Source organism: Phlebotomus papatasi, chromosome 3, assembly GCF_024763615.1.
Source record: "Phlebotomus papatasi isolate M1 chromosome 3, Ppap_2.1, whole genome shotgun sequence".
NCBI lineage: Eukaryota > Metazoa > Arthropoda > Insecta > Diptera > Psychodidae > Phlebotomus > Phlebotomus papatasi.
In genome coordinates, this window is record NC_077224.1 from 74,303,791 (window position 1) to 74,331,356 (window position 27,566).

The 27,566-nt window shown below is 32.4% G+C and overlaps 2 protein-coding genes across 2 annotated transcripts in view; one reads left to right on the top strand and one right to left on the bottom strand.

Annotated features, from left to right (window-relative positions):
- The window catches only part of LOC129806761 (angiotensin-converting enzyme), a 79,356-nt gene that overhangs the window by 23,902 nt on the left and 27,888 nt on the right, over positions 1–27,566 (top strand). The window lies entirely within an intron of this gene.
- On the bottom strand, positions 19,652–22,947 carry LOC129807341 (uncharacterized). The gene is made up of 3 exons (XM_055856549.1): positions 22,661–22,947; positions 20,819–21,110; positions 19,652–20,755 (listed from the first exon to the last, which is right to left on the bottom strand). The coding sequence occupies exons 1-3, from the start codon at positions 22,670–22,672 to the stop codon at positions 19,956–19,958; spliced, it is 1,104 nt and encodes a 367-aa protein (XP_055712524.1). The 5' UTR covers positions 22,673–22,947; the 3' UTR covers positions 19,652–19,955.

The window sequence follows — 27,566 nt, forward strand, 5'->3', positions numbered from 1 at the left end:
AATTTTGTCATTTGTTCGTAAAGTTTTGTCAGACAAACAAAAATGTATGGACAAATGTTTGTGAAAGAACAACAAATATTCATCTAGTAATTATGTCACAAACAATATTTGACAAAAAAAGTACAAGCAGTTACAAACTTTTTAGTGGATTATACGATTTACGAACATTTTGTAAGTCCCCATTGGAAATTCACAAACATTTTCGAATGATTTAAAGATTTTTTTTTCTGTGTACATTAAGCGTTGTCAAAATAAGTATATATAAATGAAATTTTAATTCTACACAGGAAAAAAATATTTTGTAAAAATGTTCGTAAATATTTGTGAATTCCTATGGGGGAGTTACGAAATGCTCGTGAATCGTATAACCCACAAACATATTCGTAAAAGTTTGTACTTTTTCACAAACACTGTTCGTAACATGATCATTTGACGAACATTTTTTGTACTTTAACAAACATTTGTTTGTAAATGTTCGCAAAACACAAAAAAAGTTCGTACAATTTTGTCATTTGTTCGTAAATGTTTGTTTTCCTGTCGAACATTTTACGAACATTTACGAACAAATGACAAAATTTTACGAACATTTTTTTTGTGTTTCCGAACATTTACGAACAAATGTTTGTAAAAGTACAAAAAATGTTCGTCAAATGATCATGTTACGAACAATGTGTGTGAAAAAGTACAAACTTTTACGAACTTGTTTGTGAGTTATACGATTCACGAGCATTTCGTAACTCCCCCATGGGAATTCACAAACATTTACGAATATTTTCACAAAATATTTTTTTGTGTGTAGGAAATGTTCTAGGCCTATTCCCTTTTCTGATTGGCTTGCAGTAGAAAATAAGCTCAGATAAGCTTATGGTACCTGAGATTCTTTACAGGTGACTTCGAAATTGCGTGCAATTCAGGGTGCTTGCAATTCTGGGTGCTTGCAATTCGGAATGCGTGAAAATTCGATTGTGAGTTGAATTTTGCGGGTAAAGATAAAAATTTAATTTTCAAAAAAAAAATTCTTAGAGCACATTTAAAGAAAATAAGAAAAGAATAAAAATATCTTTCCAGTGTTCTTCGAGTGATTAGAAATTGTAAAATTGTAATAACTTTTCCAAATGTTTTGTACGCAATCATCTGTTTTTTTTCTATAGTTTTATAAGAATTAAAGATTTTGAAATTCTATTAAAATATCCTTGATACTCATAAAAATACAGAAAGTACTAAAAATACGAATTCTAAAGCTACACAGTAAAAAATATCTAAAAGTCTTTTACTATAATATACAATTTTATGTAATTTGTAAACATTACTATGTATTACACTACAATCAAACGTGATTTTATTAAATCTTCGCAGAAAATATAAAATGAAATCAATTAAAGCAGTGAGTTATTTTTGCCATTTGTTGCTAAATAAGGCTTTTATTGTGAATTTTAGTTCTTAAATAAACGCAAAATAATCATAAAGCAACTACTGAATATTGCATAAAAGGTTCATTAACACCAAAATACATATTTATATAATTTGTACAACAATAATCATGGCAAAAACAAATCAACGATTATCGTTGTGTATATAATGATCATTTTAATGTTTCGAGTTTGGACAGAGTTTAGCATTGCAAAAGACTTACCATTCGCATATAAGAAATATCAAAATTGAGCAAATAGCGAGCATTATCCTACAAACAAGTAGAAAAATTAAAATGTGGTTAAAAATCTTTGTTGAAGTCTTACAAGGTCTTAAAATAGTAACATTTCAATTCATTCTAGCATTGAACGATACTTTTCCGTTTTTAAAATTACCCCATCTTTGCATGAAACTGCCCCACATTCCATTGACTTTTGAGGTACAAATGTCTTAAAAGCATAGTGTGGTAGCGTGGGAATGTGTAGAGAAGGTACAAATGTCTTAGCGTTGCAGACAAACCTCCAAAATAGAATGGTGGAAAAGCACTGAGTATAATCTATAAAGGATCTGTATTGTAGTGACAAATCATTTTTACTGTTCGAACTCTATAGAGAAAGCAATAAATATAATTCCTTGATTGTGAGTTTTGTATATATATTTCGAGTCCTTATACCCACCAAGAGGTCAAATTGTAGTAAAATTTTGAAAATCTGAAGTTTACACTTTTCTGACGTCACGCTGTTTTTCCGTCTGTCCGTCCGGTTGTCGACAGCTCTAGAGGCCAGAAGGTTTGACATAGAGTCTTCGAGTGGGGGCCGCCCCCTCCATAAGTCGCCCCTGGGACCGTTAACATGCCACAGATTCTCCCTCCAGCTCGTCTCCTTCAAAATCATGTTTTTATGAGATTTCTCGAAAACTCATCGTCTGATTTTTTTTACTGCTCGAACTCAAAGAGAGAGCAATTATATAATCGTCTTTTTTTCAACTTTTCACTGTTCTGGAGCTGAAACGGTAAGAGATATCGACTTCCAGTCTTCGATGACCCCCTCCAAAACCATGTTTTTTCGGTTATTCTCAAAATTGGCCCAAGCTTTTTCAATGATTTTCGAATATGTTTTAGAGGTAGTCCAGGCGAACATTTCGCCCTAGCATACTTATGATGACCGAAAAATTCGCCATTTTGAATTATTGAAGGTCAAAGGTCAACCATTTTCGAAGGCTCACTTTTTAACCGATTTGGTTAAATTTGGATTTTTTGGAAAGGTATTGAAATTTCAAACCCGGCTGCATCGGTCTTCATCGGTAATGAACCGGTTAATAACCGATTTTTTATTTTCAAATACTTTTGTGATTTATGAATCAATTTGATCTCTAGTAGATCAGTAATACCAAAAGATCATGCAAAAAAAACTAATTCACGGTGAGCTCTATCTCGTGAGTTTGAGCATTTCACAAGGCTGGGACGCTTTGCCATCTCTTTTTTATTTTTGAATATATATTAGAGATTACTGAGGCAGCGATCTTGTCCATATACGAAAATACTGTTGAATCATTCCTAATAACGGTTTTTCAATGCCAAAGGTTCATTGGAAAGGTCTTGGAATTCTTGATAAGCTTGAACCGATTTAATCGGTTCTCAACCGGGAATCAACCGGTTTATAATCGAGAACTAAATTTCCGAAATTCAATTTTAATATTCGTAAGGTATTTGAGTATTAGGTGAGATTCTTAATAATCTCACCTACTATTTTATAAATCGGTTCAAATCGGTTGAGAACCGGTAAACAATAAATAATACAAAAGTACGTTTGAGCTATAGCATTTAAGCCACGAGTTCGATCACTTCGCCAAGCCTGGAACGTTTCCAACTTCTTTTTTCAATCTATTAAATTTGATGAATTTGTATTTTAATATATTATTTTAGGGATTTGGCTGGGCTGGTTAAATTTGAAAAAAAAATCTGAGCTCTGTATTAGGACCCTACTCTTATAAAGAAAATTTGAACGTAATAAAAAATGATATACAATGGCTTTACTAGCACATGATTAGATAATATCATACTTTGAGATTTCTAAAAGACGATATCAAGTAGGAATTGCTTCTTTAGCAGCTTATATAAAATTTAAATGATCACCTATTTCTTCAGGATCATAAAAATATTAGGAAACATTTAAATTATGCAGTTATGGGAAGAAAATTAAAATAAATTTCCGCTTCTTCAAATTGGAATTTTGATCGACATTATCTGTGCGAGATATTATCACATTTAATGTTGGAAACCAGAAATTCTCTAATGTCCCAAATGCTTCACATTAATTTCACAATAGTTTTAAATAACACCTAATGTTGGGAAATTAACAGAAAATGATAAATTAAGTGATTAATGTGTTTGTTCGTCGTTAAAAATAGAAATGCAGTGTAGCAATATAACAATCACATTAAATTAAGTTTTTGTGTTTTTACCAACGGAATTTCTATTGCAAACGCACAAATTTTAATTGCGCAGGCACACATTTCATTTTTTGACGCAAAATATTTATTAACTGAATTCAATTGTCCTAAGTGAGAAAAACAACCAAAACAAAGTGTTTAAAAAACATTTGACGATATATTGATATTTTTTTCTGAGTGTTATTTGAGCTCCTAAGCCGGCCAACAGGTGATAAATATTTCTATTTAATTAAGACCACATCAATCGGACATATGTGACAGCGGTATTAGGCGCCAAATGCGTTGGCAAAAAACATGAAATCATGCAATAATTGTGATAGAGATCACTATAAGAAAATTTACATCACGTCTTTTCAGCTACCTTTCTCACCTCTAACATCATCAAATCCCGTATTAGTACGATATACGGGAACTTTTGCTTTCTTTTGGCACCAAAAGTGCCCCATAAATTGCAGATATATTGTATTTGGAAAAATATGCATTTCAACTATGATGCAAGACAATTGCAATAAAAGTCACACATTTTTCATCCAGTGCAAAGAGAAATGTTACCTCTTTCTCTTGCCAATAAATCTTAATGTTGGAATTTACCACAACAAAATTTGCCGCGCATTTTCCACTGAAGAACGTCCTGAGCAATAAAAGCCATTTTTCCCCTTTCCTCGGACTCATATCAGTTAATTAGCATTTTATGGAGTCAGTTGCAAGAGCCACAATGTAGCTTTCAATGTTGTGCAATTTATGTTTATTCACTTGATGCTCGGGAAATGCTTCTGCACAGAGAAAAGGAGTTTCCACCCCAGGAAGTGGCTTTAATTGCCATTTCCTCCCTGTGTCATCTTTTTTTCGGACAAACAAACTTGAAAAATAGAGAGAAATCTGCAAGATAGATTTAGTGAGAGATCAGATAAAATGGTAAACGGAATGTTAGAGTTGAAATATTTAACTGAAGAATTTTCATAGATTAAAGATTTAGATAAATATGTAATGAAAATGGATAAAATCAAGTCTGAAAAAAGAGTTAGTTGTAGATAATTTTTAATTTAATCCTAAAAATTCGACATAATACAGTAGTACCTCAAATCTGAATCTCTCAAATTCGAACTATGACGCGACGGTTGAATTCAAAATATTAAATATAAGGTTATGTTAAAAGAATTGTGCGTTGTGGATGATTAAGAAGCATATTTTCCTGCTGTTTTCTGAATATTGCACACATTACAATCACATAGAATGAAAAGCAAATGCGTAACCACGAAAATTCGTAAGAATAATACAGGCATTTGATTCAAAATACAGTTTACTTTCTCATAAATTCTGTTGTTGTTTTTAATTATCTTTCTAATTTATAAGAGTGTACGGTAAAACTATGTTAAAAAAAAGTCTAACCACAAAAATCAGTGTGTTTAAAAAAGAAAAAAAGTAATAATCCCAGATAAACATATGGTAGTTGATCTTCTTTACAGACGACTTCAAAATGCGTGCAATTCGGGGGTGTTTGCAACTCGAAATACCTGAAAATTCGATTATGAATCGAATTTTGGGGTAAAGAATCGTGTCACCAAATTGTTCTTGGAGGCAGAAACAGATAACATTAACTCGATACGACTTTTTACTTCCAAAATTCAATACTCAAATTTAAAATTCAATAACAAAATTTTTAAGTATTTCGAGTTCTTTGCACGCATTTCGAAGTCGCCTGTAAAGAATCTCAGTTATTCATATACGGTCATAATTGGTCCTATTCTATTTTAAGTAGTTTGAGAACAAAGTCCAACAAGAGAAAAAGTAAGTTCATTAAAATCGGTTAATAAACACTAGAGATACAGTCTGGTCCATTTGGATATAGATGGCCAGGGTCGTGGTACATTAAGTTGGAGTTGAGACGGGTGCATCCAAGAAGCAAAACAGCTGCCTTATAGAACCAAGTATTAGACAAGTCTTTTAGTGGTCTTTTAAAAGACTTGAAGTGAAAATTTTCTATGGAAATTCCTATAGCAGCTCTTAAGATTCTTAAGAGTGCGCCACTTTATTTATAGTAATCTCAGTAATGGAAGCAAGAGCGTTATAAGTAAATAAAAAGATTTTTAGTTCTATAGTACCTCACTTAGGGAATTCTACAAGACCATTTTAAGAAAAAATTGCTGATTGGGCAACCAACTGTTATAAATGCCTTGATCTTTGATATAATTATATTTAAAATTTCATCGAAATCACCTCTTAAACACCGACAATACAGTCGAGAGCGATAATTTGGTTAATAGAAAAACAAAAGATTTAAAAAAATTTAATGAATAAGTGTTGAAGAAATATTCCCGCAATTCTGACACAATTAAGTTAAATATTTAATGTCAAAATGAAATACATATTTCGTACTCTATGTTCAAAGATAATAAAGTAGAAATTATCACATATTATAATTTTGTCTTAAACTTTTCTACATTCAAAGATCTAAAACCTCGTCCGGTCCAATTTTAAAATTAGTGAAATATTAATATTGATTGATATATCTAATTCAGATTCCTAAAAAAAAACTTTAACATTTAAAAGAGATGTCCGGGCAATCATCTTAAAGATGGACCCCTAATAAAAAAGGAGATGGCAAAGCGTAACAGCTTTGAAAAATACTCAAAATTACGAGATTTACTCCGTGATTTATTTTTCCGCATGCTGTATAACGGTTTATCACAGATTTAATTGATTCAAAAATTAGAATCTAATTCAGAAATAGAAAATTGGTTAAGAAGTGTGCATGTTAGAGTGCTTTTGGCATTAGTAACAAGTGTACGCACAAATTAAATGGATTAATCCAGAATAATAAATCTATTACCACTACTGGTAAATATATAATTCTTTATTAGCGTCCATTTTGGACCTTGTATACTGGTAAATATAAAAGGGTCAAATTGATGATCCTTTTCAGAAAAAAAAATGGATAATATTAGATTCTTTGAAAGGTTCACTTGTATATTTTGAAATTTTGTATGCATATTATCATAATAGATTACGTTTTATTGTAAACTTATTACTCATATGATATTTCTCTCATCTGAGCGAACACTAAAAATGACTTTTTATTGTTTTTATTCGTTTATTCCGGAGTTAAATAAATATCAAAACAGCGACCCTTTCATTTTTATCAGTGACAATTACTTGACAAAGTCATTATCGATTAAGACCGATGCAGCCGGAGTGGAAATTTCAAGACCTTTTTAAGAAAATCACATTTAACCAAATCGGTTAGAAACAAGAATTCCAAAGTGATTGACCTTTGAAGTTTAATAATTCATAATGGAGAATTTCCCAAGGCGAAAACATAAGTTTATATCTTTTAATGATAACTAAACTGGTGTTTAATCTCTAATATGGTGACAAATGACATAGACCCTTCAGAAAGCGGATTATTTAACTGCTTTTTCTTTGTGTTCGAGTAATAAAAATTCAATATCTTTAATACAACAGGGTGAACCAGTGGTGCAATAGGCAAGAACGTTGACTCTTGGGCGGACAGATTCCTCGGCTTGACTCACAGTTGTGAGTTCTAGTCCCGCCCGGTGCAAAGATCTGAATGTCTAGAAAAAATCATTTTCACTGTGATATAACATGATAAAAAATGCACCGCCTCTGCCCAAAAACTCCAGGAACATAGAAGAAGTAACCACATTGCAGGGAACACACTCGTGGGCGATCTACGATCAGCATATTCTTCCAACACGTGATATAACATATGATATTTTAAAATGAGAACTTTGTAATACTAATATTCGATGCGATTAATAATACAGTATTCTCAGAATTTAGGGAGTTCTTGAACAAGTTGAATTTGAAGTGATTTCTTAGAAAATGCAATATTTTACAGACCCAAATGAAATAGAGGAAACTGGGGTACCGCCGAACAGATCTACAGATCTTTAGGAATTTTTAGGTACTATAGGGATGCTTTTCCACTGCAGAAATGCTCGAGATAATCCAAGTAGTTTAGAAATAAAAATTATTGGTCGGTACTATCCCATATTCGGTTGTGCCCCAGTTTCCCCTATTTATTGACCATTTAAAATTTTCTTAACCAATGGGAATGTTTTTCATCAAACTTTCTAATCTAACTAATATTTAATTAAAAAAAATTAAGATGATGAATCTTTTATCTATTCTATTTTCGAACTTTCAACTCTGTCTATGTTTATTGTGTCTTGCATAATGTAACATGAGCATAGTAGTTGAAAAGCGAAAAAGTGAAACGACGCAAAGAAGTCGATGGACATGTGCAGTGCTCTGTAAGAACGTAATTGAGAGAAAAACTCCAAATTGGAGGCAAGGTCGAAATCTCAATGATTTATTGTCGATTGTATAACAAACATACATAAATTGGGACTTCAAAAACATCTTAGGAAATGACATAAAATCGGACGATTAAAAAATTTTATTCTCCTCCTTGCATATGGTCACTGACCAAGGAAGGTTTTACCTTAATGCTCAAAGTCAATATTGAGGTCCTTTCTCAAAGATTCGTGCATATTCGTTCAATCGGGAAACTTTTAACGTTATAGAGACCAAACGGTCTGAGATATCGCCATTGAGATTTCGCGGGAAACCTTCTCCTTCAGAATCCATATGCAAGGTTTTGCTGTTTTTTTTGCAATCAAGGATTATGTTTTGAGGGCTCAAGCACTCAGCGAATTTTCCTTTGCCACTGCTGTAGTATTATTTTTCAACGAAATTCACATAGCGTAAAAAATAATATCAAATTAATCACTTGGTCACTTTTGAAGGATTTTTGGGAGAAAGAGAGAGAATTAAAGCAAATTGGGGTAATGTTTGTTCTTGCGGAGGATAAGAGATATAAATGTTAATTTGCAATTAGAAACAAGACACAAGATTATAAATCTCGTAACGTCAAATTGGCTCAATTTTTTTTCTTTCTTGCAAGATGTTATATAGAGTTTCAGCGACTTTAGGAAATTAGTCCAAAATAGTTGCATAATTTGTCTCTAATAACATTTAGCTCTCTTAACTTGCTTCTGTGCATGCTATAGAGCAACTATTATTACTTTATGGCACCGAAGAAATGTTGATGGATGATGACAACCGCAATATTTGCTTTTTTCAGTACACTAGTGACCTATGGTGATTATTCAATAATCACTTCTGACGAAGACACATTCGCCAAGTTGAATTTGGAGCAAGTGATGCATGGTAAGAGACAATAATTTGCGGATGGAATTGCTCCTTTACGCAACATGATCAGCTTTTTCTTCCAAAGAGATGGTTTAAGTGCTAAAATCCCAATTAAACTTTTCACATCTTCTCCAATTAAATCCATTACTCTTTTTTACTACTATCTTTTACCATTGCACTTTGTCGTTCCAATTGAGGTTGAATGCTTCAGGAGGCGAAAAAAAAAGCCTTAAGATCTAATCAGGTTGTCTTAAAGCTCGATTTGGGATTTTCCATTGCAAAATGATCTACAAGAAATTGTAGCGATAAATCGTGAGGTTCATTTATGTGGTTGTTCACGAGATGACATAGTAAAAAAATGCTACAGAAAAATTATTGTGACTATTAGTTGGGATTTGAGCTAAACGGAAAAAAACCTAACGAACTTTTGTGCAACTCAACCTTGTCTCACGAGCTTTTCAACCGTCTCTCTATGTTATACTTTTTTTTCGTGCAAAAATTGAGAGAATTCTCTTAATTTTCTCTGGAACAAAAAAAAACACCTGAATTGAGTAGATTTTGTGCTTTTTGCCTTTCGTGGGAACCTCTTTACAGACACCTTCAGCGAAGGTGTTTGGAGAAAAAATAACGCCGACATGTAGAGGAATGTGTTTGGTGAATATGATTTAAAAAAAAAAGTATTTGAAAGAGATAGAGAAATTGTTCAAAATTAACTCCAATATTCTGCAACGAATTATACATTTTACATAGGGTACATAGGTAAATATTTATTTAGTTTTATAATATATAAATTCACTATTTGATATAAAGGGTTACAAATTCCGAATTCGCTGAGTATAATTTTGGGAATAAATCATTACAATGGGCAATATGATACTAAAAAATATAATGGTCTAAATTTAATTAATTTAAATGAAATAGACCTCATAAGAATACATCAAAAAGTTGGTAAATGTACAATAAATTCTTGCCAAAATTACATCAATTCCCACAAACCAGTTTGTATTTTTACATTCTTTAAAAAAAGTTGTAAATGTTAGTTGAAGAGGTATGGACTTACAGAAACTTTTTCTCATAAATCAATTATTATTTTCTTAATGTTTGGTTGAATACTCTTCTTTTGCTAATCATATTGATATTTAACGCCATTTTTGTAATTTCATTGTCCGAACTGACAAAATGTCAGGGGGTGAATAAGTATGGCCAGCGAGTGAATCGTGAGAAACAGATCGCGGCGATCTCTCTCAAAGATCGCGGTGATCGCGCGATTTGTCTCCAAGTGAACCTTGAGTGATAGATCTGTTTACTCTCTGCAAAATATTTGGTTAATAGTAATTTGCCAATTAGATGTAGAGAACTGCAAACCATATAGTCATTCGAGAAAAGATGGGACAGTGGGAAAGATGAACCACTTCACCTCCAGCCCACATTTTCCATAGGATCGGCAATCGGCACCTCCCTTGGTCTATTTAAGCCCTCCAACACTCTAAAGAAAATCCCCTGGGGTGAAATGATAATCGAGATGATAACTTGCATTTTTTGTCGCTAGTATCGATAATTCTCTCCACTAATTTATCGACACCTCTGGAGCTGTCGATTTGTACTTTCGAAGTGAAATTTAGTGAAAATTTTACATTTTTTAGTAAATAAATACCTTTTCTATTCCCTTAAATCCTCCTTATTAAATTTTTTTAGTAGTAAATAATAGTTATTGTGAAATTTTATTCATTCTGGGCCAACCATGAAGTATGGAATTGTTTGAAATATTCTAGGCCAAATCAAATGCGGAAAGTTATATTATGTTGATAATGTTCAATCCATCACAAAATTATCCTTGCACCGACCGTAAAAGGCTCATCAGAGGAAACATTTACCATGTTCGGTGTCATGTTTGGTGCACTGCTGTCCAGGAAGTTATAAGAGAAATTTCTTATGTATTGTAATTAAGTTGAATCTGTCCAGCAGGTATTCATGAGTTGTTGGACATGACCACAGATTCGTTAGTTTTCTTCGAAGCTTCAGCCCTTCCTTGACAACTTTAAAGCACCACAATCGAACAATAATCCACGCACTGATTGAATAGAGAAGGATATAATTCCTGAGATTCCTAGAACCATTTCTTCAGTAACAGCAGTTCAGCAAATTTTCGAGGGTTAATTATTTTGTAAAAATCTGAAGAGAATAAAAAATATACGTATGATTATGTAGATTTTTATATCAGTGAAAATTTATTACTAACACATCTTCCGGAAGCTCCAAAGAGTGGTTTTGATTCCAAAATTTTTGTACCTTCTCGCGCAAAATGAATGTTGAGTTACCTTAATATCACACTTTTACAATAAATTAAATTTATATATTCTCTTAAGGGTTTTTTCTTAATAAAAACTATTTGTTTTTCTTTTAATTGATCCGATAAAACAAAATATTTTGTTAAAATTTAAATTAGTCCATCTCTCCCTAATTTTTTTGTATATACCCCAAAATTCAACTTTTTTTCAAACTAAGATTTCGAGGTAATTGTTATGATCTAGTTCTAGACTTATCTAATGTTGACATCTTGAATTTAGAGTCTTCAAATGATAAACCAGTGATGTGATATCCATTTTGATTTCTCAGTAAAAGCATACCGATAACATTGAATTTAAAAAAGTAGTCCATCTCTCCTCGAATGACTATATTACATTTTGACAATCGTTGATAAAAGGTTGGTTGTTTGTCATTTTTATTTTGTGAAAAATTAGTTAAAAGATATTCTTACATACAAAATATGAAAAAAATTATTAATATCGATTTCCAGCTGGATCTTGTACATAAAGCTTGTGAGATCATCGATATAAAATGATTTTGATAAAATTGGCAAAGAACATACCTTCCTTTGACACTGCCAATATCCAATTGGCTTAGTTAAAGTTCTTTTTTTAGATTAAATTCCTTTTGAGAATTAATTATTCTGATTTGTTTTTGATCAGAAAAGGAAATATTGGAAAATCTTTCTATCCGTAATAGAAGATGCATATATTGACGAACTCGTACAATTAAATACTGATTTTTGATTTACAGTAGGGGAAAGTGATATAATTTGGAATTAGTGTTACAAGTTGGACAATTCACCGGTACAAGTTGGACATGGCTTTTTTCTTGATAAATACAGTACAAAATTTGTTTTGAAGCACAAGGAACCAAATTATAAAACTAAAGCATTAAAAATATACAAATAAAAATGAAGTACTAAATTTATCAAGACAAAAAGCCCTGTCCAAATTGTACCATTGATTGTCCAACTTGTACCACTGACTGTCCAATTTGTACCACTTTACCCTAACATCTACTTTTAAAAGTCGTTTCTGTGTATCCTTGTATTCCAACTAACACATAAAATGATTAGAGAAAGGTGGGGCTATTATAAACTGTATGGCTAAATTGATGCACGAGTTTTCGCATAATTCTAAGGAAAACTGAGCTTTACCATAATTTAATTTAGATCCACAATTGCTTTGTCTATCTAAAAACTTGTATATCTATACAGCCCCAGCCCCCCCCCCCTATTAAAAATTTAATAAATTCTTGATTCATAGACTTTATTCACCCTAAAATGTATAAAATGTTTAAAAATAAGGTTAACATTAGCGCTTTCTGGCGTATAACGAATAAAATATAATAATATCTTAGCTTTAGCACTAAGTAAGTACTTAATTAAGGCCTATCTGAAAGTCCTTAATCAAGTAGTTTAAGAAAATGAAAATTATTTTTCAGTACGTATTTAGTACAGGTCTTTCAATAAAACATTTTTTAAGTAGTTACCCTAACGGTTATTAAACTTGCACTGCATATGTCTTCATGAGACACTGTTGGGCATATTTTTATTTGATGCTTCATATGAATTTTGCCAAACGTAAATCATCTCGACTGAAGTATATTTTTAAATCGAAATGTCTTTAATTGTTGCATTGTACTAGTAATACCCGTAATATACAACCTTGTGTTACCCGGGCTGTTACATTTCGTTGTCTTTCATACATTATGCACAAGTATTTCAACAAATAAAATAATAGAATTTTAGTTTTTGATTAAATTAGACCAAGGGCGCTATGTACCTCGTTCCTGAGTGGCAAGTAGAGCATAATTGCTCAAATATTTATTGAATTTTCTACTCATAACTTAAAATTTGAATCTTTTATAGTACCTTGTCTAATTTGATAATAAAATTGCAGTCTATTATCAAATTACAAAGTTTTCTGAACACATGTAATTTCATCCTTTAACCCTTTAAAGACGATTGGGTCATCGGTGACCCAAAAATGAAATTTTTCCTCCAGCCGTCTAAAGGTATGCTTCGTTCTAAAAAGTCAGAAAAAGTGATTTTTTCTGACCTCCGATTTTTGACCTTCGCGTTCTTAATGGTGCCTACACACTAGGAGCAATTTTCGTCAAAAATTGCCTTTTTTAAAAAATTCTGACGTTTCTGCCTTCAAGGATAGGGGAATTTTCTTTAAAAAGGCATTTTTTAAAAAAGAAATTTCTCATAGTGTGTAGAGGCCATAAAAGGGTTAAAATAATCTGAACATGTCGAGAATCTACAAAATCAAAAAATAATTTCAAAAAGTCTAATTAATATCTTTAGATAGAGGTAATCAATACGGATTTTATAATTTTAGATGAATTTCGTGTCATAAAAATGCAATGGATAACAATAGAAACCACAAAAGACCAATAAGAAGTAAATGATCATCTCACAGAGATTTCTTCTGCAGAATCTTGAAGATGGGAGAAAAATTGCGCAAGTTTTAGAGGTGTCCATAAAATCAATTCTGTGGCAATCGAATAACTTCTTCCAATTGTATTTCTCACCACCTGTGCTTATGGGCAGTAAAAGATGTCTTGGAGGAGAGATGCCTCAATTACCGTATTGATTTCTCATTGAATTGCTTTTGTGCACAAGAACCTTGTAATTGATTTTCGCAATTTGTGTCTGGGCATTTGGTGGCTGTTTTTCTCAAACAATATTTTTTGATGGGAAAATTGCTAATCAAAGTCATATTATTGCAAGGAAATAACAATTGTAAAATGATGGTTGTTTCTTCACCTAGTCACAGAGCTTTAATGGTCATGTTCTTCGTGAAAATACCTTGATGACGCCTATGGAGGAGCTTCTAAACTCATACCATAATGAATTATTCACCTCTGGATGATGCAAAAAGAGCGACTTTTCAGATTGTACAATATTGCATTTAATATTCACTAATTATTATTTGTTCATTGAAATTTTCTCAATTCTGAGATTTTATGAGGTTTTACAGATCTTTAAAACACCCACTAAATTCCACCCACAAATTCGATACAGATCCCATAGAATCCTATACAGTAAATCGTTTAATGAGAAATTTGCTAGATGGGAATTTTTACGAGGGCAAAATGTGCAACATTGTGTGACTTTAACCACTCTTACTCACGACACTGAGATTGTGCTGTAAAACTTAATAACGTTAAATATTGTAACATCTTATGACAAGCTTAAGAGACAACAAGTCATTTTATTGTACCTCCATTTCATTATAGCGTTGACGATGGTTGAAAAAAAAATGGATTTGCACATATTTATGCTGCAACAAGTATTCATACTTAAATAGGCGAACGTCTCTCTTTGGCATAGATTTTGCATGATGGACTGTTGAGGGGTTAACACCAATGCAGCATTTTAAATTGATTCAATGCAAAAATCTTTAAGTCACGTCACAGTAAAAATAAACAATAAAAATTTAATAAAAAAAAACTCATACAAGTTTCAAACATGGAAAATAAGGAGTTTTCCATTTTACTTGAAAATACTTTAAAAACTAACAATAAATACAATACAATAAATACTTGAATAAATACAATAAAATACAAAATACTTGAAAAACTATTTTACAAAATATTTTTTCTGTGTATTTCAGATCTTTATTATTTGAATTCGGCTCATTTTTTTAAATATTTAAGTTCTTACTGACCAAAGTTTAAAATTTTAGGGTGTAATAACCACTTATCGCCATTTTTAGGAAAAGGAGAAATTAACTGTGTTATAACTTTTGACCCCTTATTACCAGATATCTCAAATTTGACACAAAGTTACTTAGATATATTGGCTCTAGATTCGTAAAAACGAAAGTTCTACAATTTAATGCAGGAGTAGTTAAAAAAACTGATTTTTATTAACAATGCAAAAATTGCCACTTCCTCGTCACTCTTTACCACTTTTCGCCAGTTCTGTAACCACTTCTCGCCACCCACTTGGAAAGGTTTGAACTCGATTATTTTGGGCAACATCATGGAAAGAATACATTCAGCATTTCTTTTTCCTCATGATCACCATATAATTACTCACATTAAATCATTTTTCTTCACTTTTATTTGAGAAATTAAATTATTAAACTCTTGCATAAAATAAGCAAAGCAGATTTGACAACTCAGAGTCTATGAAGTGAAGTTAGCGTCGTCTATTAAAAACGCACTGGCGACAGGTGGTGAATCAATTTTAGAATATTAACACTTTTCGCCATGGCTAATTTTTACATAAAAATAATATAAAATGAAACATTAACTGACTAAATACAAATTTTATGTATTCGCCGAATGTATTCGATGCACTTGCTTAAAATATTCCTCTAAAAAATGCTCATACATTTAAATTTAAAACCAAAAAATAGTGTTTTTCGATTCTACAAGTAACAGCAGTAAGGGATACAAATATTTTTACGACTAATTTATTTCACAAATAATGGAAAAATTGCGATTTCAATATAAATGGCGAAAAGTGGGACACTGGCGAAAAGTGGTGATTCCACCCTACTGCTCATTTGGTTTTTTATCAAACCTTAATATAAAACTTTTTACCACGAAGTATATTTTAAGCCTAAACAAAATCTTATATATTTATTTTGTATCGGGTAGTTTTGACAATTTTCTACATTAATCACTGAATTGAACGTTTTTCAAATTATATCAAGAAAACAACTTAAATAATTTTGCTTGCACTCAATGAGAGAGAATTTATATAATCTGTATTTTCTTAACTTCATCGGCCTGGAAGAACAGTCAGAGATATCGACTTTCGGTGTTCGATGAGCCCCCCCCCCCATTATCCCCAGATGTTTCTTCTTCTTCTTCCCATTTTTCCCTTTCGTCACCTAAATCATGTTTTTCAATGCGTTTTTTGTCATTTTTAAATTTTTTTTCATGTACGAAATACTGTTATATCGTCATAATAACGGTTTTTTGAGATTAAAGGTTAAAAAGGCTTTAGAGAGCATATTTCACAATCGAGTGGTATCATGTTTGAGCTCGTTGAAAAGGTCTTGGAATTCTTGACAACCAATCGGTAACCAATTACCAATAACTAACTCATCATAATCATCATAACCAATAACTAACTTTTATCCGAAACTCAATTATATTACTTTAATTATTTAGTCTATTAGTGATTTATAAATCGGAAAGTAAATTTTGTCCGAAAATCAATTCTATTAATCTTGCAACTATTTTGTTGGACCTTCCGCATGATTTATGAATCAGATCAAATCGGTTAAGAATGGGTAAACGGTAAATGATGCAAAAGTGCTTTTGAGGTATAGCATATAATAAGTTACGAGTTCGAACACTCCGCAATGCTGGGACTCAGTACCATATCTTTTTATTTCCTTATTTCCTCTATAAATTCTATAAAAATTATAGTGAAGTCTATATCGCTTTTATCAGCCTTTAAAAGCGGATTAAAATGTCATATTGTCATATTGTTTGGGAGTTCCCGAGTAAACTCAGTCTAAAAATAATTCTAGACCACGCCTTTTATATGAGTTGTAGCTAGATAAATTAATATTAATATTGCATTGTTATTACTAAAATAATTATTCTGTTATTTTATTTAATAAGGAAGTTATTTAGTTTTTAATACTTAAATTTTCTGTTTTGTAAAGACTCTGCAATACCGCTCAAATAGGCTACTAATCTAATATTCAAAAGCAGATTGTTAAATGGAAGAGACTTCCCAGCAAATAATAAATTGTAGGATACACCCCTATTAAAGTCTCACTAAATTATTTCCACCTTTGATAGCAGGTGTAGCTTATTTATTAAGAAATTTCTCCAATAAGTATAAGTCTATAAAAGTGGCTTGTCTTAGAGATGTCAAAGTATCTCTTTCTTAAATTAGAAAGAAAAAAAACTTAAAGTAAAATACTATATTTCTGAATATGAAATATTTTAAGTAACTTTCGGTATTATAAAAAAAGGTATATTACGAAATAGTGACATTTTTGCAATTTGAAAGCCAACACAATTTTAAAAACTCATTTAGGTTTATTTATACGATATAATTTTATGTAAAACAGTATAAATACTTTAGTACGCATTATTCTACGTTACAGAATTTTCTACGCAAGCACAAGCCATGCGTATCCACAAAGAGAAACAAGTTCAATGAACAGAATTACAGAAAAGACATACATTTCAGAGCTATTAAAATTTTTCTCTTGGTCAGTAATGTAATCTGGTTATTTCTTTTCTCCATACTCTTTTCACTGATTGTACTATTTATTAATAATCTTATTAATTTGTTTAGAGTTCAATGACCATATGGCTTTTTGAAATATTATAGATAAAAATTTGAGTAGTATTTATTGAGTTTTAATTAATTTTTGGACTCTCTTAAATAAACTTTCACACAGTTGACATTAATACTTTGAAGCAGAATTCAATAAAATAATTGAGTTACGCAAAAATAATTTCACTTGCAAACCTTTTCTTTAAAGTGAATTGTGAAAAGGAAGTTGAACAATTAGATTGATAAGTACAAAATTTGAATCGAAAATATTATCAATAATCGTTTCAATTCGTACTAAAGTTGCAAAGTTTATTCTTAAGTTCCTTTTATTTTCTCAAGAATATTTCGCTATTTTTAATAATAAAAAATAGAGCTGTCTTTTTAGTATTATTCGCTTATTCAATGTGATTTTTACTATTTTTTTTCCAAAATACTGCCAAATCCTCTTCTGTTATAGATTATTACAACAAGCAAACACTGGTAAAAATCAAAGGATCAAATTGGATTAAATTGATCCAAATTTGATCCTTTTGCAAAGGATGGATCAAATTTCTCAAAGGATGGTTTCTGCCATAAAACTATAAAACTTGCCATGTCAAATTTGTAAAAGAAATTTTTTCAAAGATTACACTGCCAATGAAGAAGCATTTCTACCGTTTGGCTTCGGAGGCTGGTCTACAACGCTAAGACGGCGGCAGACCCATGGTAAAGGGGGAAATGTAGAGCTTGAATAAATTTATTATTATATTATTATTTATTATAATTTCGTACTCTGAATGCACATTTTCATAGAACATGTTAATTTGATCCATCCTTTGCAAAAGGATCAATTTGATCCTTTTATTTTTACCAATGAAGGTATTCTTGAAAATAATTATTGATATCAATTTAAATTCCCAAAAAAGAAAATTTATTTATTTTAATTAGAAGTTCAAATTCTTAATTTGACAAAAAAAAAACACGAAAGGTTCCACTTAAAAATTAAAGTTATAGCAAATTTTATGGTTTATACTTTAATCAGTATTTTAATTATTTTAATATTTTTTTAAATAATTACATACTAAAAGAATTTAATTTTGAGTCTTATTTCAGAATTGCAAAAATTTAGTTAAGAATTATATTCCTTACTATAAAAATTATAGCAAAACATGTAGAGTCTCCCGTGATAAAAGTATACTTTATCTCAAATAATATATCTCTTATAGCAATGATTGGTAATCTTAACCTAATTTTTGTAAGTCTGTAATAACACTCTCATGTTCAAGTTAGTTTATCTTTCAGTGAAAAATAATTAAAACGACAAGAAAACGTAACCATAAAATGTGCTATAAAAACTTTTGCATCAGATTTCACTGCTTAAGGACTTACAAATCCACTGATTGCTTTTTAATTAAACCTCGGCAGTGACGGCTTAGAATTATACGACAATATTTCGTATTATTTTGCCTGAGTAAGACGATAAAAATCGAAAGTGAAATTGCGTGTGTTATACCCCTTGGCAAATTCTTGCATGGCCAAGAGGTGCGAGGAAGAAAGTGCTTTGTAAAAATGCCACATTCCTCAGGAATGTGTGATAAAATGATCAGTAGCTCTAGATTCCGCTGGAAATCATCCAGTTTGGCTCAATCTGATGGAAAACCAGCCATTGACAAATCGATAGTGAAACAACCAATATATTCAAGTTTTTCCATACTCAAAAATTACGCCACTTCCTCTCCTTATAAATTGCATTGGCGGATAGGAGACACCAAAATAATACACCTGTCTCCGCCAAAGCTATAAATGCATGATCATAAGGCATCAAATGATCCACTTTTGAGGTGACTTCTCGCACAAACACCGACTAATTGCGCACCTTGAGACTCTCGAGGAGGAAATCTATCTCACGAGCGTACGAAAGACTTTTGCAATCTTCCACTTGGAGTCTCAAATGGGATGTGAACTAGAATTTTGCAACAATCCGTTGTATTTTAATGAGGTTGCCAAAGCCAAAGGTATAGGGGGCAGGATACCAAGTGAATGGGAAATGATCACGAGATGTTTGTTATTTGTTTTTTTTTTCATTCTTCTTTATTTATACATCTCTTTTTTTTTATACACAAATTAATGGTAAAAAACACTATAAAGGTACACAAATATATAAATTATACACAAGTCGGGGAAAGCTGGGATCGGATGCAGTAGCTAAGGATTGACGGGGGAGATCTCAGAGATGAAAGAGAACTTCCAGGTGGGGGTTAAATTTCAGCAAAGTAGAATTTGTGAGAGAATCTCTTTCCTCTTGGCAATTTTTGACGGGAAGGCAAGGACTAAGAAGGGGAATTTTGGTTGAAACCTGGACACCTTAGTGGTGGTAGGAGTATTCTCCGCCAAGGCCACTGAAGCTGGTGTAGCTGCCATCGTGGAAGTCATGGACATCGTGGTGGAGATCATGATGATGGTGGACGTCGGTGTGGACATGGACGGGAACTTTGACGGGAACGGGAACGTGTCTCTCATGGACTACAGGGACGTGCTTCTCGTGGACTACGGGCACTTTGACGGGCACCTTAACGGGAACGGGATAGGGTTTTTCGTGCACAACAGGAACGGGCCTGTCAACGGGAACGTGGACGGGATAGGGAGCTGGTTTCTCAACCACATAAGGCACGGGTTTCTCCACATGCACTGGGTAGGGTTGGGGAACGTGAACGGGGTAGGGACGGTCGACGGGAACCTTGACGGGTACAGCAACCTTACGTTCAACGGGGTATGGCTGAGGCACTGGAACCTCTACCTTAACTGGGTATGGGACGTGCTTGACGACTTCGTAGGGTTGGGGTACGGGAACTTTTACGGGAACTGGGACGTGCTTCTCCACGGGGTAGGGTTGAGGGACCAGGACCTTGACGGGGTAGGGACGGTCAACGGGAACATGAACTGGAACTGGAACCTTCTTCTCAACTGGGTAGGGCTGGGGCACATGAACGGGCACCTTCACGTACTCCTTAACATGAACGGGCACATGCTTGACCACTTCGTAGGGCTGGGGCACGGGCACTTTAACGGGGTATGGTACATGCTTCTCATGAACAACTGGGACGTGCTTCTCAACGACATGAGGCACTGGGACACCCTTCAAGAGTGTTACGGTCTTGGTAACATCTGAAATACAAAGGTTTTTGCTCAGAACCTAGGCCATGAGGGGCAGAGTTTGGTATGGGTTACCTGTGTGTCCTCCCAGAAGGAATCCATGGCCGTATCCGCCATAGCCGCTGCCGCTGTGATCGAAAGAAGAGTATCCTCCATGGGAGAATCCACCATGGTAGGCACCTCCTAATCCATGGCCACTGCCGAGATAGCCCAGATCCAGACCATTGATCCCATAACCGTAGCCAAGATTGAGAAGACCACGCTTATCGAGCTTCTTCTCAAGGGGCTCGGCTTTCTTTGTCGCCTTCTTGTCCTCTGTCTCTCCGGCACGAACCGTCGACACCAGGAGGAGGGCACAAATACAATACTACAAGGGAAGGGTGGTACCAGTTTAGAAAGAAGAATTTCCAAAAATTTAATTTTAGTGTATAAAATGATCAAATTGCCCAATATTGAACACTGCGTCTTGTTTTTACGACTTCCGAAAGATAAGGGTTCAATATAAGATCAGATCGAAATAAGGATGATTAGTGGAGAGAGTAAAAATTAAGAACTAGTGTAACAAATTTAGAACTTCTAAACCATTATTTTTCGTATTTAAAAATCTATTACATTTTTATAAATTCTTTTGTATATTTCTTCCAAAATCATCCGCTTTTGTGTGTTAATTTAAATTTTTTGACAAATTTTTATATTTTAATTATATATTTTTTAAAAAGATAATTTTGTTTGAATTTAATGTTAACCAAGTTTTATTTTAGCTGATTTATTTAGCAATTAACTGGATCCAAGCAAAACGAAAAATAGTCCGATTTTTCTTTTGAATTTCGACTCTACAACTTTTACAAACAAAATTAAAAATGAACCAAAAAATTTAATAAATTCAAAATTAATAAAGTATTTCTTTTTCTTATTTGAACAGCAATTAATTTGAAATACCATCTTTATTTTTTCAATATTGGTATCTTAATATTTTCTTTTGATTACAAGCTTCTAAATATTTTTAAAGACTTTTTAAAAGAAAAAATATAATTTCCAACTTTTAATTTCAAGATTTCTATAAAAATAAATAAAAGTCGGAAAATAAAATTTAAAAAAATAAAAGTTTAGAAATTTTATGTGTTAAATTCGGAATTATTGTTCACTTTTAGATAGCATTGCAACGATTTCAAACTTATGATGGTTTGCAAAAAATAAGTCGATTATTCGGAATAAATTCCGGGTGATGGGCATTCCATGGGATTTTATCACCAAATCCAAATGGTTTATTCAGGTCTCAAGTCTGTTAAATTTCACTTGTTGTCAATATTGTCACGTATAGTGCACCGTGTGATGTTCTTCGTGTTATCGAGCGGAAGAAAGGCAAAGAGAGCACGGTGGAATAAAAGTGAATTATAGAAAATATATGTGAGAAATGTTTATTGAAACAATGACCGGAATTTAATAGAAGTGTAGATGGGCTGCTATTGAACCAAACTTCATGAATTTTAATTCACTATCGCCAAATTCACTCTCATTCGGTTGTGGTATAAAATTCTTATGATCGCGCGCGCTGAATATATTATCCAATTTGACTCATTTTCATTTTTCTTCCATTTCTACGTGCGTCTATTCTGCATTTTCTGGACACAAAACTCGTTATAATTTCACTTTCATTTGCTTAAGTTAATACTATAAGCCTCTTGATTTACTGCTTCATATGCCTATCAAACTGATCATTTGAGGAAGATCGTCTGATTTTATTTTATGCGTATATTTCAAAATGCGGAAAACATCGTAACACTTGTCTTTAACATGGTAATCAATAAGGCTTGACATCGTGATCTTTCATAACACGCGGCTTATGATACAGCACAGAGATTATAATCCTTGGGCTCCGGGTGAGGATCACTGGTGATCGATAATAAAACTACTCACTATTGTTTTCATTGTACTATATTCACGTGCAAGAACAATGATGGAAAATGCGACTGGATGATTCCAGACGATATACTGGATGCTGAGATTTGTGTGCCAGCCGCTTTTATACCACCAATGAGTTCACTTTCATTTCGCGGATCCGCGGACTTCGACACGATCGCGTCCCCCCGCCGTGGACGCCGAAGAAGAAGTTGGACGGCGGGGGAAGTTATCGTAAAGAAGTCTTCAGAGGCTTTTCCAGAGCTCCATTTCATCCACATAACATTTGGTTAAGAGTACGAAGATCCGAGGATCACTCGAAGATCTCACTTGATCACTCCCATAGTCAGCAGGGAAATCCAGAAGGACCTTGTTCTCGTGACATTCAACGCAATTGACCAAAAAAAGCAGGATATTGATCAAGCTTGTTCAAGCTAAGAAATTCGTGCATTGTGTGGCTGTTTTTGGCCACAAAAGAGATTTCACTCTTGCTCACGGTCTGACCTTCTGTCTTGCATTTTTTCCCTGGCAGAGAAAAAAGAATGGACAGTTGGTTAAAAAATAGTCAAAACATTATTTGGCAATGACTCAATTATATATGGGAGACTTTTAGTGCTCATACTTAATTGCTGGAAGAACTTTAGTCAATTTGACTTCACCTTCACAATCAAGAAAATTGCAGAGATTTTAAGGAGATCTCCCAATAAGCCCAAGAAGCATTTTCTTTTCCATTTGATCTTTTTTGAGACGTCAAAGTATAGCAATAAACCGGGTTTTCTTAAATGCCTTCTTATATCTTTGAACCTCCATAATTTTTCACAGTATTACTTAAGCAAGAATGGAACACTGGATCGGGGATTCTTGGGATTCTGTGAATATATCTTATAGAGATGCAGAAGCAGTATGCTTCTCTGAAAAAATAAATAAATAAAAAAATACAGAAGATTTTCAAAAACTATTTGATACAATTATAAAGAAGTTTGTGCGAAGCCTTAACCCTTTAAGGACGATTGGAACACCGGGGTCCCATAAAGAAAATACTTTTTCCCGACTACCTAAAGTTATTTTTTTCTTATGTCTGTACATAATTGTAAAGTAAAAGGTTGATGTAATCTAGAATATTTTTTGCAGGTCTCTGGCAATTTGCTATGTAGTAAATATTTATGCTAAAAAATGGCGAATTTTTAAATTCTCAAATTCATATGATTTTATTTATTTTTTATACTTCCTATTTTTTTTAAGTAAAACCCTTTTGGCAATAAAAATTACAATACTCATACGTAATATTTTTCATTACAGCGAAAAATATTATTTATTGGTATTGTCAGAAAAATTACTTAAATTTTTGGGTTATTATTGTCCCTATCGTTCATAGAAGCACAAAATAACCGAGTCAGACTCTATTGGACTTTCCAAGGGTAAATGTAAGATTTATCATTGATTATGTTTCTCAGTTTAGTTTTTATTGTTGATTTTCAGTTCAGTTAAAAGGTTAAAGCCTTCCCCTACAAAAAATGCAACTGAACCATTTGATTTCTCATCTAGAAAAATTCGCTCACTCAGTAAAGCTGAAAATAAAGCAAATTCTTCTCAGTAATGAATTTGGTACTGCTATAAGAATATTACCAGACTTACTAAAAGAACCATAAAAATTAATTACTAATTTCTTTCATCCTTTAATTTCCTTCATCATGCTTGTTATTTATTTAGATTTTTTTGCTCATACTCAAATATGTGAATATTTTAGCAGAGTGTTGTAAGTTCTGAAGCTTTGAGGAAAATCCATTAATTTTTCCACTTACCTTTTGTCTATCTAGAGGCCAAGCGGTATGAAATATCGACTTTTTGTATTCAATGACCCTATCCCAAGTATACACGTTAAAAATGTTTTTTTCATATATATTTTTTTTTTATTTTCAAACTTTGGAGGGCGAGTACATTTTGTTCAGTAAAAGATTTTTTAATGTATTCTTCCAAAGTCAAAAAACATATAAGTAATAAAAAAAATAAAATTTAGTCTGTAAAATTGAATTTATATTTTTCCTGGTAGTTTCTTCTTAGGTTTATAAAACAGTTGAATTTTTCTTTACTAGTGGATAACCCACTTTCCCTCAAAGAGTTAATAAGATATTGTTACTGAATTTTGATACCGTAGTATTATTTCGCTCCTTGGAAATTAGAAGGAGCTTTCTGCGATCTCGAGATTTTTATGTAGTTAAATAAAGAATTTGATAAATTTTCAGCCATTTCTTTACTACATTTTTCTCTTTTTCGATTGATGGCGCAAATCGTTTAAAAGAAAGGCACATAAAATAGATTCATAGTTCATATTCATATCTTCGAAAATATGTTAGGTAAAGTGCCCTCGCTCGACCGGTTCCTCATCGCGACCGGTAGATTTATTTATTCAATTTATTTATATTTGCTATAATATTTTGCGTATGATCTAACATTAATAAGTTAATTATTCTATGAATAATGGCCACTAGTGGAATCGAGGAACCCGGTCGAGTGAGGGTACCTTACCTTATATGGACATTTAAGAAAATAAATGGTTTAATAACAGTATTTTATGCATAAATGTAATCCTTTAAGAAGTCCTATTAACAGATTATTAACTTTTTTGCATTATGTTTATACAAAGAGAAAGTTATTATTCTTATAAGAAATGTAAAGGACTTCTAAAAATTCTTTTTATATTGCACGAATAGGTATTTTTATTAACAATGGAAAACATTTAGTTTAAATACAGTTCAAATTCTTTCAGCAAAAGAGGCTGATGAAATACTGATCTGTCCAACCCAAGAGAGCAAATAACAAGACCAAATATTAATATATATATATATATATATATATATATATATATATATATATATATATATATATATATATATATATATATATATATAAATTAAGCAATAAATTCAGTTTAATTCTAATTCTTAAGGAAACGGAATGTGATGACAGAGGCTTTATAATTAATTTTTAGTAGTTTCCCAAATTTTAATTGCTTTACTTGATATTTTATGATTTAAAAAACACGTTAACCCTTCAAAGCTTTAGGGATGAATGGGACATCGGCGGTGTAAATAATATGAAAAACTAATTTTTCATATTATTTTGAACTATTTAAAGGACAAAATTACTTTCTATATCAAGGGGTGAATAAGTGGCTGGCAGAGTGAATCGTGAGCGGCGATCGGCAAAAAATACCAATCTGGAACTAAAAATCGACAGATCGGCACAATTTGGCTAGAAATCGACACTATTTATGGACGAGATTGACAGATCGGCACTCTAGTGAACCGCGAGCGGCACAGTTATCTACCCCTTCTTCTATATTAATTTTTATTTTGTTTTTTGGAACACCGCTCGGTGTCTCAATCATCTTTAAAGAGTTAAACAATCAACAAGATATAATAAGGTAAAGCTTTTCAATTTCAATTCAATTTCGATTTATTCATAAAACCAACACTTTTTGAAAAATGCATTTTTTTAAAAATATTTTATAGTATTTCTCTGAATTTTTTGACACTTTAGATTTAATATTTATATTGGCGTTTGAATCTACTGCTGTCGTATCTCTATTTTTGCTGTTTACGGCTTTTAATTATTTTAGAAATTATTCAAATATGTTGTCTTAGCAAAGATTTAAAAAAGTCAGATTCATAATTTACAAATAAATAAATAAATACATAAATAAAACTGCAAGTACGACAACCGTCGATATAAACAACGACGAACTAATACCCAATCTACAGTTTTTTAAGAGAGCATACAAAGAATGTTTTAAACTTCTAATTTCATAAGAGAGTTTTCTTGTTTCTTGGGGTGGAAAATGCATTTTGTAGATAGGAAGAGTGATCTTCTGGGGAAAAACACGATCGCGATCTTTAGCAGAAAGTCTTGCATCTCTTCTGTCATTCATTGGCAATTAATATGTCTATCAAGAAGTGCCTTCGTTTTTTGCCATCTCGCACTTTCTATGGCATTCTTCTGCAAAATATTCAGAAAATCTAATTGGAAAATCTCTTGCAAGATCGCAGTGTTGTCTAACATGAAAGATCATAAAGTGATCAGCAGTTTCAGTGAATAGACCAAAAATCTTCTCGGCTTTGAGCAATAATTAACTGCAATTCCTTTGGATCTTTTTTTTGTCTGCGTACTTCAAAATCTCAACAATGGGGGATAGTCTTAGCGAAACAATGATCTAGTGCATTTGTGTGTCAAACAGTTTGTACATTTTGCAGAAAAATGAGCTTGTATTACTTTGTTTTTTTTTTTTTAGCTAATTCCACCTCCTAATCCCTCTTCTGTTAGCCATAAACCTAAGAAAAATGTGCCTTATTTTCCCACAAAAAAATCCCATTCTGTGAATCGTCGTGACTGCACGAGAGAATATATGAGTTCTCCATCTGTATTTGCCTTATTGATCAATATGCAAATTGGGGGCAATTTTTTTGAGGTCAACTCATTGAATTTTGGATTCAAAAAAAGAATTTAAAAAAAAGCCACAGTGCTCTAAAATAACCAAGCTATTTATGTTTGTGATTTCAAAATACACCAAGAAATAATTAAAAGTACTCTGTCTTTTGCTAAATCACTGATCACTTAAGTCTTGAAAGATCGCTTTTGGCGCACTTTTTGATTTATGTGGACGGATACATAAACTATTTCACCGCATTTGTACTTGACTTGGATCTTTTTTTCATTATTAGATTCCCAAGCAATTTTCCCATGCAATAATTCACAATTAAATGGCTTAGATAGAAGTCGATATTTGATCGCTATCTATCAATTTCCTCAGTGCGTTTGTCATCTTTTCTCAAACATGAGTTTTCCGGTTTGTCACACTCTTGTCCGTTTTGCAAGAAAATACTTGAGAGAATTTCATGATGATCGTGCGACATTTTATTTGTAATTA

Excerpts from the sequence above, each read along its gene's own strand:
- LOC129807341 (XM_055856549.1), bottom strand. Across the intron at positions 20,756-20,818 it reads CCTTCTGGGAGGACACACAG|ATGTTACCAAGACCGTAACA; the intron begins GTAACCCATACC and ends TTTGTATTTCAG.